The sequence below is a fragment of the Periophthalmus magnuspinnatus genome, chromosome 8 (assembly GCF_009829125.3).
Source record: "Periophthalmus magnuspinnatus isolate fPerMag1 chromosome 8, fPerMag1.2.pri, whole genome shotgun sequence".
Taxonomy (NCBI): domain Eukaryota; kingdom Metazoa; phylum Chordata; class Actinopteri; order Gobiiformes; family Gobiidae; genus Periophthalmus; species Periophthalmus magnuspinnatus.
In genome coordinates, this window is record NC_047133.1 from 24,705,574 (window position 1) to 24,718,262 (window position 12,689).

Genomic DNA, 12,689 nt, shown 5'->3' on the forward strand with positions numbered 1-12,689 from the left:
GGCAGGGACACAGAACTACAGAAAACTGACTTCAAATTAGGAAACTGAATTTTACTCAGCACTAGAACTGATACGCAACCTGAGTACTTACAGCAAGGTAACGGCACAACACAGCAGGCACGTAGCTATAGAGCGATGTTATAGCCAAGTGTCACGAACCTAATTACTCATTTCAAACTCTAAAGTATTTCTACACCTTATCATAAAGTTAACAAGGGCACATAGAGGTGTAGGTCTGACATGCAGGCAAAAAGGTGCGAACCACTCAGCAGAGTACAAGAGTGTCTGACTATTTTTGGTCAGAGCTGTTGTCACATCACAGACTCAACCTGACTGTTGTACGTGTGTGAGTTTAACCGTGCGATGTACATATAAAATGCTTGAGTGGTAGATGAACAATTGGATGGTACAAAAGGTTTTCTTTCTGTTTTGAAAGTTACTGCAGTTTTTCTTTCTGTTCATGACCATAACAGCAAATATTTGTCTTAACGTGATCTTGTAAATTAAATCCCACAGTGGTGTGTCAAAGTGGCTGTCACTGTCTGTGTGTCACATTATCAACACAGTTTACCTGAATTGAATTTAAAGTAAATACGGTTTGGTGAGAATCATAGACTGTAGACTAAGTAAGGAAGTAGCCTAAGGGAGAGTGACGTCCCCGTGAGCGTGACTCGGCTCCAGTCAAATGAAGCTCATTGAGGCTAGCAGTTATAGTGGCGAATTTGGAGACAAGTTCCATATTTGGAATTCCAGCCATGAGTATCGTAGCAACCAAAGAGCCAATCTGGAGCGAAGTTGTTGAAGGTAACGCTCCTTTCTGCCTGCACGGCTGGTTTGGCAGGGGGACACATGAGTCTATTAGAATAATTGGATAGGGTGTTGCTAGCTTAGAACTGTCTTGAGTTGGGTTAGTGGTCCCTCATTGATACCTCAACAAAAACATCTCCTTCCGCCCAGAAAGGATTTTTTTTATAGAGCACAATGTAATCACAAGCTGCTCATGATCGGCTGACAGAGCACCTATAACTTTCATAAAGGTCAAATTTTGTGGCAACATTTACCTATTTTCAGATCATAAACTTTTTCTCAACTCAAAATCCCTCTGTTGTCATAAAAGCCACTTTTTAATCGTTAGGTTTGGCTACGCTCTATGTCCACAAGAGCTAAGCTCAAGCTCTGATTGGTTGGAGCAGTCACGTGGTACAGCATGAACGAGCATGTGAGCGATGCGAACAAGCCCTGATGTGAAAATTTTAGAACATGGTTCCGAAGCGCTCTGGAAACATAAACATTATCATTTATTATTTATCATTTATTTATTATTCCCTTGCCTCCTTCGTGGCTGCTCTGCTCGGGCTCGTCATGCAAAGTCTCATGAGAGGTACTTCAACTGCACATGGTCCATGGGCAGGACTGGATGTACCGAGACATTAAAGGCTAAACTCGCCATGTTTAGCCCCTGGGCCCCTGAGTTTAGCATCATTGTCAATCAAACCTGTTGATAATACTAGCGAAGCGACCCCGGGGAAAGAAGGCAGCTGTTTTGTCTCTTACTAATGTTCATATCTTTAGTTACAGACACAATAGTGAAACAAAAATACCAGGATCATGTAGAGTGAGTTAATACGAACACTTTCTAGTTTAAAGTGAATTTAAAGTGAATTGGAGTTAAAGTCGATGGAGCCGGAAGGATGCTTGTGATCATTCCCTATTTGGAACGCGGCACCTAGCAGGTTAGCTATGTCCATTTATATATACAGTCTATGGTAAGAAACAAACAAAAACAAAAAAAAAAAAACATAATGATACATTCACTAATTTGTCTTATGTTATTTTTGACCCTTTAGGTGTTGATTTATCCAATCATCCATTTTCTTGCGCTTATTCGGAGCTGGGTCGTGGGGACAGCAGTCTAAGCTGGGACTCCCAGATTTCCCTCATCCATGGTACGTCCTCCAGCTCCTCCGGTGGGACCCCGAGGTGTTCCCAGGCCAGACGAGAGACATAGTCCCTCCAGTGTGTCCTGGGTCTTCCCCGCGGCCTCTTCGGGGCATGCCCGGAACACCTCTCCAGTGAGGCATCCTGAGCAGATGTCCGAGCCACCTCAGCTGGCGCCTCTCGATGTGTAGGAGCAGTGGCTCTACTCTAAGCTCCTTGAGTGTGAGCAAGCTCCTCACCCTATCTCTAAGGGTGCACCCAGCCACCCTGCGAAGGAAACTCATTTTGACCACTTGATTTTGTCCTTTTGGTCATTACCCAGAGCTCATGACCATAGGTGAGGGTAGGAGCATAGACTGACTGTCAATCGAGAGCTTTGCCTTTCAACTCAGCTCCTTCTTTACCACAACGGACTGATACAACGACTGCATCACTGCAGACGCTGCACTGATCCGCCTGTCAATCTTAAGCTCCATCTGTCCCTCACTCGTGTTGATTTACAAAATCACAATAATGCACTTATAAAATATATAACAGTTTAAGTATTCATAACCCATTACAGCTGTATTGCCACATGTTACACCAACGGAAAATAAGCTTTGGCCAAACTCCATGTGTGTTCCACAGTGACTGACAGTTCAGACAATATGAGATTTCAGCCTGGAAAAGCTGGACATTGGCTTTTCTCTGCTGACATTTAGGTCACAGAGTCTGGCCCCGGACTATTGTGGAGCACAGGTGGAGTGGCAATAACATCTAAAAATAGAACATGAGTCCACATTTGAGGACGCACTTTGAAATTCTCAACGCTAATTTAGTTGTATGTTGTCTCAAACTAGTGTGAAGTCAGTCAGGCAGACACAGGATAATGGTGCCTGGTGAAAACAATTTGGCAGTGGCTTCAGAAGGCTCATTAGAACATTATTTGTGGCGTAGGAACACACCCATTGAATTTATTGTATCACTAATTATTTATCAGGAGGACAAAAGGTGCGTTGACAGAAAACATAAGGCATATTTATGCTAACAGAAAGAACACCGTGTCTAACTTTTCAGTTCAAGTAATTACGCATTTAAAATATAACGCAGTAACTTTTTATTTTATGGCAGCAACTTGTCTGAAAGAAAGTTACTGCAACTAATTACAATAATTTAGCAGCAGTTTCATCAGCAACATCCAGGTTCAGAAGATTTGCTGGCAAAACTTTTTTTTTTCTTTTTTTTTCCATAGGGTTTGCATCTGTATAAGCTGAAATATTCTCCCACCCACACTTAAATGCATTCTGTGGTGTGATGTATGATTTCCTGAACTTTCCAACAAACAATAAAATCTGAGAGCTGCAGAATGTGTGAGAGATACAAATGTGAATTAATTTGACAATCCCCACAACACCTGATGCTGTGTCTCCAGAGGAACACACGGCCTTGAATAAATCCATAGAAAAATGTGCTGCATGAATAGCAATGAGCAATTTAGCTATTAGTTACAATTAAGGGTATTTTAAATGCCCTCATGTAGTACCCTAATTAGTGTTGATGAGGAAAAATGAAAAACAATACGCAGAAACAGTAGTAGTAACAGCTGGAAGGCGAGTGGAATTCCTTACCTGTATTCCAAGGAGAATTTCGTCAGCTCTGTTCCGTTGTAGATCCATTTGAATTCCAACGGCCAACTCCCCTCGGCCATGCAAGTGAGTACGAGTCGATTCCCCTCCAAATGAACTTGGGTCTGGGGTGGGTCCATTTTGAAGTAGGGCGGAACATCATCCACTGCAAGAACAAGAAATAAATAATGGAGAGTTGGGTAAAGTCAGAATTTCACCAATCCAACAAAAACAAAAACTAAGAATAAGGGAAGAAGCTATTTCCATTTTTCTTTCTCGCACTGATTGGGAACTTGAAGGTCAACAGAGAAGCCTGCCAGAAGAACCACATGGAATAAGTTGTTAGCGCAAAGCAGCTTACTCTTTTATTTCAAATTGGAAATGCAGAGCCAGAAAAGAGGCACACGGGCAATTTGTGCAGTGGAAGAAGTGTAAATGAACACTTCCATACCTAAAAGAGAGGAGCAGGGAGAGGACAGGAGACGGAACGCACGAGGAGCGTGGGGAAAACAGTGGCGGCTGTCTTTAAAGGTGTACTGTGTCACTTTTCTGACAGAGGATCTGTCACAAGATTGTCTCAGGAGATCAGAGTGCTTTGCTTTTTAATGTTCAGTAGTGTGGCATTAAAATGTTTCTTAACAAACAGCTGGAGAAAATTATTACTACATATAGTTTTAACTTCCAACGACAAATTAACTGGTCTATAATATGTGTGTACAGAGTGTGTTGTGTGTGTACAGAGTGTGTTGTGTGTGTACAGAGTGTGCTGTGTGTGTACAGAGTGTGTTGTATGTATAGTGAGTGTGTTGTATAGTGAATGTGCTGTGTGTATAATGCGCGTGTTGTGTGTATAGTGAGTGTGTTGTGTGTATAGTGAGTGTGTTGTGTGTATAGTGAGCGTATTGTATGTATAGTGAGTGTGTTGTGTAGTGTGTTGTGTATATAGTGAGTGTGTTGTGTGTATAATAAGCGTGTTGTATAGTGTGTTGTATGTATAGTGAGCATATTGTATGTATAGTGAGTGTGTTGTGTGTATAGTGAGTGTGTTGTATGTATAGAGTGTGTCACATTTGCGTTTGTGTGATTGTTGCTGTTTGTCACTGTCCTGTAAACTGTTTGACATCCTCAATTTCTAAAGTCAGTAAAAACCTTGTAATTTCTTGTTTGTTGCAAAATGAAAATGCTTTTGTTCAGACTCTACTTTAGCACTAAAAGCTAAACATTACCGGTAAACATCAAATTTGAGAAGTTTGTGGCTTGTATGTTTCCACACCCAACTAATGCAAATACAGGGGAAAAACATATTATGTAGCTGTTATTGTTGAGTATTCACTGTTATTACACCTCACAAATTGTGTCAGTAGATTTATAGACGTTATACCTGAAACATAACATCAAAGTTTGTTTTCTCACTCTGGGTTAGATAGCAACACCTCAGTTGCACCAACCACATTTTTCAGTTTTATATTACACTTTGAAGTTTGGACACCATTGATGTGATTTCTAACTTTAACAGGTTATTTTCTTTAATAAAACTCAAACAAAGAACTCAACAACACCTCTGAAAAAATGTCTTTAATATCAAAAGAATTAACAAAGACATGATAAATTATGAATTTCTTTTTTATGTTGATGCCATTATTTTTCTGTGAACGTGTTACTACAATATAATCAAAACTTTGATAGACAATAGAATGTCATTTTCAATGCAAAACAAAAGCACTTTATTTAATATTACCGTGTAGTCTTATTCAAGTTCTGATACAAATATTCAAGATACAAAGCCTTTATAAAACTATTCAGGGATGTTCCAGTTTTGTCCTTGTGCTTTTTGTCCTTATCAATGTTGTGACCCAAAAGCAGATCAAAACATGTTAATAAGGACACAGGAAACAAATATAAGTGTTCAATTACCTTTCACCTTTCTGGTTCTTCTTAATTTTTAAAGATGTTGGAAGAAACCCTTAACCAAAACAAAGTAACAACGGAAAAAGATCAGGGTGAGCCGGCCAACGAAAAATAAGGACGGAGCGCTGGGCAGGTCAACTCTATACAAGAATGTAAGACCTACCAGTGCACCGCTAAAGAACGAAAACAGGACATCTGGACTCACCGGGCCAAAGAAAAAGGAGCTACGCTAACAAAAAGCTAAGGAACCGGTATAGGAGTGCCAGCAGGGAGCAGCACTGGACTCAGAGCTCGTGGTAAAACGTGTGTGTTCTGGTCAGGAGAGCAACGGAATCTCCTGGGGTGAAACAACACGACTGGGTGCAAAACTATGAAAATAATACTTTACTAAATATATACAAAAAACACACAAATAATTCTAAATCAACATTGACAATTACAAAAATATACAGGAAAAAATAGGACTACCTTCTATGAACCGAAACCAGGAAAATATACTTAAAAAATGTAGTGAAAAAATGCCCAAGCATAACAATCGGATCCTTGTTCAAATTAATGTACCTACTTTTAATTCTAATTTTAGTATTGCAAAAGAAAAATGGACAAAAGTTTTAGCGTGAAGATGTTTCACTGCTCATCCAAGCGACTTCTTCAGTTCTGGTCAGATTACTGCTGGACACTGCCTTATATTTGTCTGAAGGGAGGAGCTAACTACACTGAAACTAACGCACATATTTGTTTACAGTTTCTGTCTGTGTAACCCCTCAATAGTAGTATAGTCCAGGTATGTTCACTTTAACACTTGTTCAGTTAGCAGAATCAAACGTGTCTTTTGCTCTCAAACAAACCTGGACGACACAGACATAGTGTATATTGATGCTGTATATTGATACTTTTGACAACCCAACCCTGTATGACCATACGTACCTCAGTAGCTTCCCACAACCAAAGAAAAACCCAGTGCAGACGTGGTAACATTGGCGATAGCGAGGAAGTAGGAAGCCGTGGGGTGTTGAAGCCGGTTTTAGACAACACAAAGTTTCCCTGCCTTAAACCCTGCGCCTCTGACAGGATGAGTTATGCTTTGCGCCTCCCTCCATTTATCTTTATAGTTCCCTAATGCGGCCAGATTATACAGGCCCCATCCGCAACGCTGCACACTGCTAGCGCCGCCACCCCACAGCCTTTAAGGTGAATCGGCAAGGTCCATGCACAGGGCTGGGAGACAAAGCACTTTCATTTGAGCTGATGAAAAAGCCATGATCGGGAGGTATTGATCGGGCAGGCCAGCTACAAGCCACGGGCGACACTAAGGCGATCCCGGCCTCTTGTTTGCGGCGAGCTAATTAAAGTATGTATTAATAGTTGCAGTAAGCCGCCAACGGCCCCAAGCATGACACACGCAAACACACACACACACAGTCAAGGTCTCACTGCTTATTTCTGCGTGTGGAGCATCAACACTTTCCTTTCAAAACGTCAGGGGATGGAGATTTATGGTTCAGAGGGTAGATGTGGGTAAATTTATGGGCGGGGAAGAACTGGAGAGAAATGAGACAGCTGAAGATTGAAAGAAGACATTGGCAAAAGCTGTACAAAATAATAAAGCTTTTAAATTGAATGGAAGCAACACATCTTGAATATGTTGAGAGAGAAAAAAAAATGTAATCATGCTAATACATCTGCAAATTTATGGGACAGGATTGTGGAAAAAGCAATCAAAGCACTCCCCAGACGATCTGTATGCCTCCTAAAATGTTACCAGGAGAGAAATAGAAACAAGTATATAACTGAATCTGAAATTTTGTATTATGGACTAGGGGGGTGCGATGAATGATTACTTTAGTAGGGTCGTAGTCAGCATTTTTCCCATGAGTAGTTCACCAGTTACATTTGACAGTGAGATTTACATAAAAAATCTGCAGACGGAAGACATCCTTGAAGCCCTCTTTTTATCAAAACATAATATATGCTTCTGATTTAATACCGCTTTATAATAAAATATATTTCCAAACTAGTCTGTCAGTCTACATAACAGTTATTATTATTATTATTAGTTATAACAATGTGGTTCAGTCACAAGTGATCAATCGTAAGTGTCAGGTATACACAAACTCTGGTCTAGGGGGAAAAAAATAAATAAAATTACAACTAATCCAAATGTCCAATACAGCTCTAGGGTCAGTAAATTGTTCTACAGTATTTCATTATTTGCATGTCTTTATTTCTGCAAGATGGTAAAAGAATAACTTTGCACAAATGAGTCACACATAACCAGCCATGCATTCACAGAGATATAGATTTGCATACACAGCCACAATCTGTTCTAAAGTACATACTCTGTTTCTCTATCACCCACAAACCAGGCTTCCATTTATCCGTTTTGAAGCAGGCTCCAATTCCTCCTTGTTTGCTGTGTTCTGTTTTTCTCTTGCATGAACTTCTCCCAGGTCAAACCCATAGAGCACTTGTAACTGATCCGCGCCTGAACCAAATGGAAGGACCCCTTTTCCCACCAGCCTGGAGTGGTGGCTACGCTGTAATTTCATCCACTAGTAAATGCATTTGAGAAAAAACACACACAAACTACGGTATTTCTTTCCATTATGTAAGCCTGCATAAATCCACATAACTCGCTAGCGCAGGTTCCAGTTGGTGCAAAGGTTCATGGGATATGCAGGTGCTAATGTGATTCCATCAACGCTTTGCCTCTGGAGAGCGCTGCACATTTTGGAAGAGGTGAGTTGGGAATAAGGTAAGTGAAGAAAACATATGTGCTGTGTATATGACATTGGAACAGAAGGCGCTGAGTGCGTGGTAATCATCACCTCATTTTGAGCCATTTGTCTGTTCTAGAGGAGTCATTTACTAAACAATCAATTTAAAGGAATAGCAGAGGTCACATGTTTTGCCTTTTTATCAAGAAAAAAATATATATATATCTCTATCGCTCTCTCCTTGATACCCCTATGTAATATATCACACTGCAACTTTGTTTTATTTATTTATTTATTTATTTTTTATCAGCTCTACTTCCATTATTCTTCTTATTCTTATTCTTCTTATTATTATTATAGAGAATATATATTAATATTCTAGAATTCCCAAACTTTTTTTTTTTTTTTTTTTGTATTGATAAAAGTTTTTAGTGATGGTGTAAAAAATAAAAGTACTAAAAGCAGAAAGTTATATCCATTATACCCAAGAGTTATGGGTATAATTTTCATTGACATACATGCTCAGACAGTTTTCCGCTATCCTCCAGCTAGCTTCTCTTGACCTGATTTAACATCGGGGATAAGGGCTACGGACAAAATACCCCGTGCAATGGCGGAGAACACATTTGCATAATAAGAACAATATAAGCTCTACTTTACCTTAAAATGTGACAGTGATGAGTGAGTTTATGAAATCTAATCAACAACAAACCTCATTACAGATTCAAGAACAACACAAGGCGGCATAGAAAAATTACAAAGCAGCTTGTAAATGTAATGTTACACCAGCGCTGGCCCTATCTTGCAACGATAAAGATAATTCCAAAAGCAGCTCTTCTTATTCATTCAACCACAAATTCTTTATTTCTCACAAAAAAGTCACTTGACGAACAGATGTTTTGATAAAATTCTTATATATTTTTTTAAAGCAGGGGAAAATCCAATAGGTATACTGTATTGTACTATTGTAAGACTGCAGGTAGCTAAAAAAAGCAGTCTCTGTCTCTGTGTGAAGAATCTGAAGTGAAGTCCTCTTCCAGACTTGAAGAAGACTTAAATGGGTCTGGACTGCAAACACTCGTCGTGTAAGAGGTTCAGGGGCCAATTCCTCTGCAGTGGACTGTGGGACCTAATGAGTTTCCAACAAAGATGCTCTTGTCTGGCCCTCATTCTCTTCCCCTCTGCAACACTGTGCTTTTGATCTTCTTTGGGAACAGCTGGGGTTAACAACCGCTGATACAAACATGTCGGTGGCTTTAGCTGACGATTTAGATTTTATTTTTTTATAATGATGTCTGCATGTTAAGACTTTATGTTCACAGCACGTAACATAATGTCCACAGTTGAAATTATGCATAATGATCCATGTATACAGAGCATGATGTACTTTAAATTAGCCCACCACCTGTTATTGCGCGCCTCAGATATATTCCTATCCATATGCAAGTAGAAACAGTACGTGGCTTTATACAGCGGGGTCAAATGAAAGCGTACTGTAAACTATGCTAAGAATTATGTATTTCATGACTGGGAGTTAACAACAACAGATCGGTTGTGGTCTCGGTAATGAAAAATGTGGTTAAATTCTCAGATTAGTCTCGAAGTGCAGACTACAGTGTGTCCTTGCATGTTACCGAGGGCCCTCTGTGAATACCTCTGCTATATGGCTCATGAAGGTTAAATTGATAACTGTAACTTTTAGTCAGTTTATGTTCCTCTTGAGTATTGCTTAAGCTCCACAGTTGTAGGCATTGGCTGCAGTCACTCAACCCATAAAAAACAGAAAACAATGTAACACCTTGTAAAACGACCTTTGTAGACACATTTAATTAAAGGAGACGTATTGTGTAAAATTGATAAGCTTTTAACTGCGCTAACATACTCAAAGCTGTATTTCAATTGATTCATGAAAGTTTGCATAATCCAACATTATCCCGTCTTCAAGGCTTGAGTGCTCGGAAAATTTGTTTTTTACCGACCCCCTATCGCCATCCACTTTTCTGTGCTTACTCGCAATTCTAATTCCAGATGTAAAGCTGTGCAAAGGATCCCCAGTATAACCAAATGAGCAGGTTAAACTCAGGTACGACCCAAACTGTTATGTGAGGATGCAGAGCGCTTTAACATTGCCTCGGTGAGATCCCCACCTGGAACGCATTAGCGCATCCCATTCAGGGCAGATATAAAAACACCTTATTCTAACCTGACAGGCGAGGGTGAATAGTGGCGAGGCTCCAGCAGGGATCCCCGCTGCCCACACTGAATGGTAATGGTCATGAGACAAAGACCACAGGCGCCGGGCTATAGCTTTACAAACCAGGGGCCATTGTTGCTCCTCGCTGCTGCACGCTGGCATGCAATCACAGAGAGGGGTGTTCACATTCAGCTTTTGTCTGCGTCGGTCCTATTTGGAGTCTCACCTCTTTAGCGGTGTGGCACTCAGCAGCAGCAGCGGGGAGTGAGCGCTGCCCTGTGTTTTATCCTCAGGCTGCTGTGTAAGGAGCTTCGGTAACGGTATCCTAACTGCCACATTCACACAAACACAGCACCGAGATGCACCGCTGGAAGAAGCCCTATTAAAAGTCCAGGTTCTGCACCGTACTTGTTTGCCCAGAATAGGCTTGACTGGCAAAGGTATGCTGTCTAAAAGGTGATGGAAAAACATGTGGAAAAAAAAAAAGAAAATAAATGGTGGTCCTTAAAAAGTGCTTTATAAACTTTTCTTGCTCAATTTAGTTTTCAGAACAACTGCTTAACTGGAATAAAAAAAAAAAAAAAAAAGAAAGACAAAATCAGGACGTGCCAGAATAGGATTTACAGAATATAAATCGGGCTAAAACTACCCTAAACCAGGACTATATAAGGACTATACTAGTAGTTGGATAACAAAACTATACTAAGCATTTGGTTCATACAATAAGTGTAATAGTTTATATATTTTTAATAGGTTTGTTGGTTTTGGTACTTCCCCTGTAGAAGCTAGAAAGCTGGTTCATCTCTTCAATGTTTTCTTTTTTTGTACTACTTCTACAAAAACTCCAGTTACTAGTACTACACCTACTACTAATACCACTTCTACTTCTAAGTAGGGCTGGCTGATACATGTTTTTAAATTAGATTTTGCTTTACTGAGAACAGACAAAAATTTATTTTACTATACATTTATTGAACATAAACCTGACAGGCTTTTAATAATTGCCATTTAGAACAACACATTTCTTCCTCTAAAGCACTGGCCAGAGCATTGGCTATAGACTCCCTGATTCAAATTACAAACCTATATTATTTATGATTAGAAATGACAGAATCTCAGTGTTAGTATTTGTATATATTTTCCAACTTCAAAGCACCCAGAGCACTTTACATCAAGAAACGCCTCATTCACACACACACTGATACACTAGTGTACGCAGACACTGGGAGCGAGGTGGGTTAAGTGTCTTCTCGCTGCCAATCTATGGGTCAGTGGATCTGACCGCTCAACCAATGAAGTTTACATCGAGAGTGGAATTCGAACTGCCAACCTTCAGATCAGCGAACAAACACTCTATACATTTAATTAAAATTGGATTGCTTAACTCTTCTTCTACTAATACTTCTACAACTACCACGACAACACCCACTAAGAAATACAGCCCCTCGTCTCCTGTACCTTATCACTTTCTGTTCCCTGCCCCAGACATACACTCTTACATATGCACATAACTTGCCCACTCCAACGGCCACCTCCAGTTAACCTCGTGCCGTGTCTTGTCGTCCGGGGAAATTTAGCGTCGCCGTTTAGCTTCTCCAATTGGACTTTAACGCCTGAGATGAGGCGCGTTTAGCCCCTGTGATGGGGGTGATGCAACAGTCATGGCACTCACCTTGGCCTTGTAATGGCTCGGTGAAAGGTGGGGGTGTGGGGTGGGGTGTTGGGGTTAAAAGCATCTAAAACACCTCCCTCTAGAATATTCACATGCACAACAAGGAAATGGGGACATGCAGAGTGGCCCGTCCTCAATGATGGAAGATAAGGTTCGGGAGTTGAGTCATAAAACACATAAAATACAGCAGCCATACACAAACACAAGATAACACCCGCCCATCCTGAAGGTCAGCCTGATCTGTCACTTTGTCGCTGGCTGCTGTCACCGTGACAACAGGCACCCCACCGATTTACACTTTATCACTTAGGGGAGTCAGGAAAAAGGGATTAAGGCGGGACGCTGCAGGTAGAAAGCTATAGCAAAAAATAACCTGTGTTATGTCTGTAATACGAAGCAGTGGAATCAAAAAGGACTCCATGCTGTATCCAGTGACCTATTATTGTCAATGTGGGAGATGTGTTTTGCCAAAGGACACAACTTTAAAGCTTCACTATGTATCTTTTCCCGTGAAGGATCCTCCACCTCCTCGCTTCGCTTGGAATGTATCACAGTCTGTCTCCATCAACAGAAGCAGGTGATGTCTGTGGAGAGGTATGTTTTTCTTTGAATAAAACACCAATAGAATAAATGCAAGATATATGATACTGTGGGAT

General features: G+C 40.5%; 1 protein-coding gene across 1 annotated transcript in view; it reads right to left on the reverse strand.

The window, feature by feature from the left end:
• The window catches only part of sdk2a (sidekick cell adhesion molecule 2a), a 119,732-nt gene that overhangs the window by 45,921 nt on the left and 61,122 nt on the right, over window positions 1-12,689 (reverse strand). Inside the window, exon 2 of the mRNA XM_033970416.2 lies at window positions 3,546-3,708. Within this exon, the coding sequence (XP_033826307.1) occupies window positions 3,546-3,708 (163 nt within the window). The remainder of the gene's footprint in view (window positions 1-3,545; window positions 3,709-12,689) is intronic.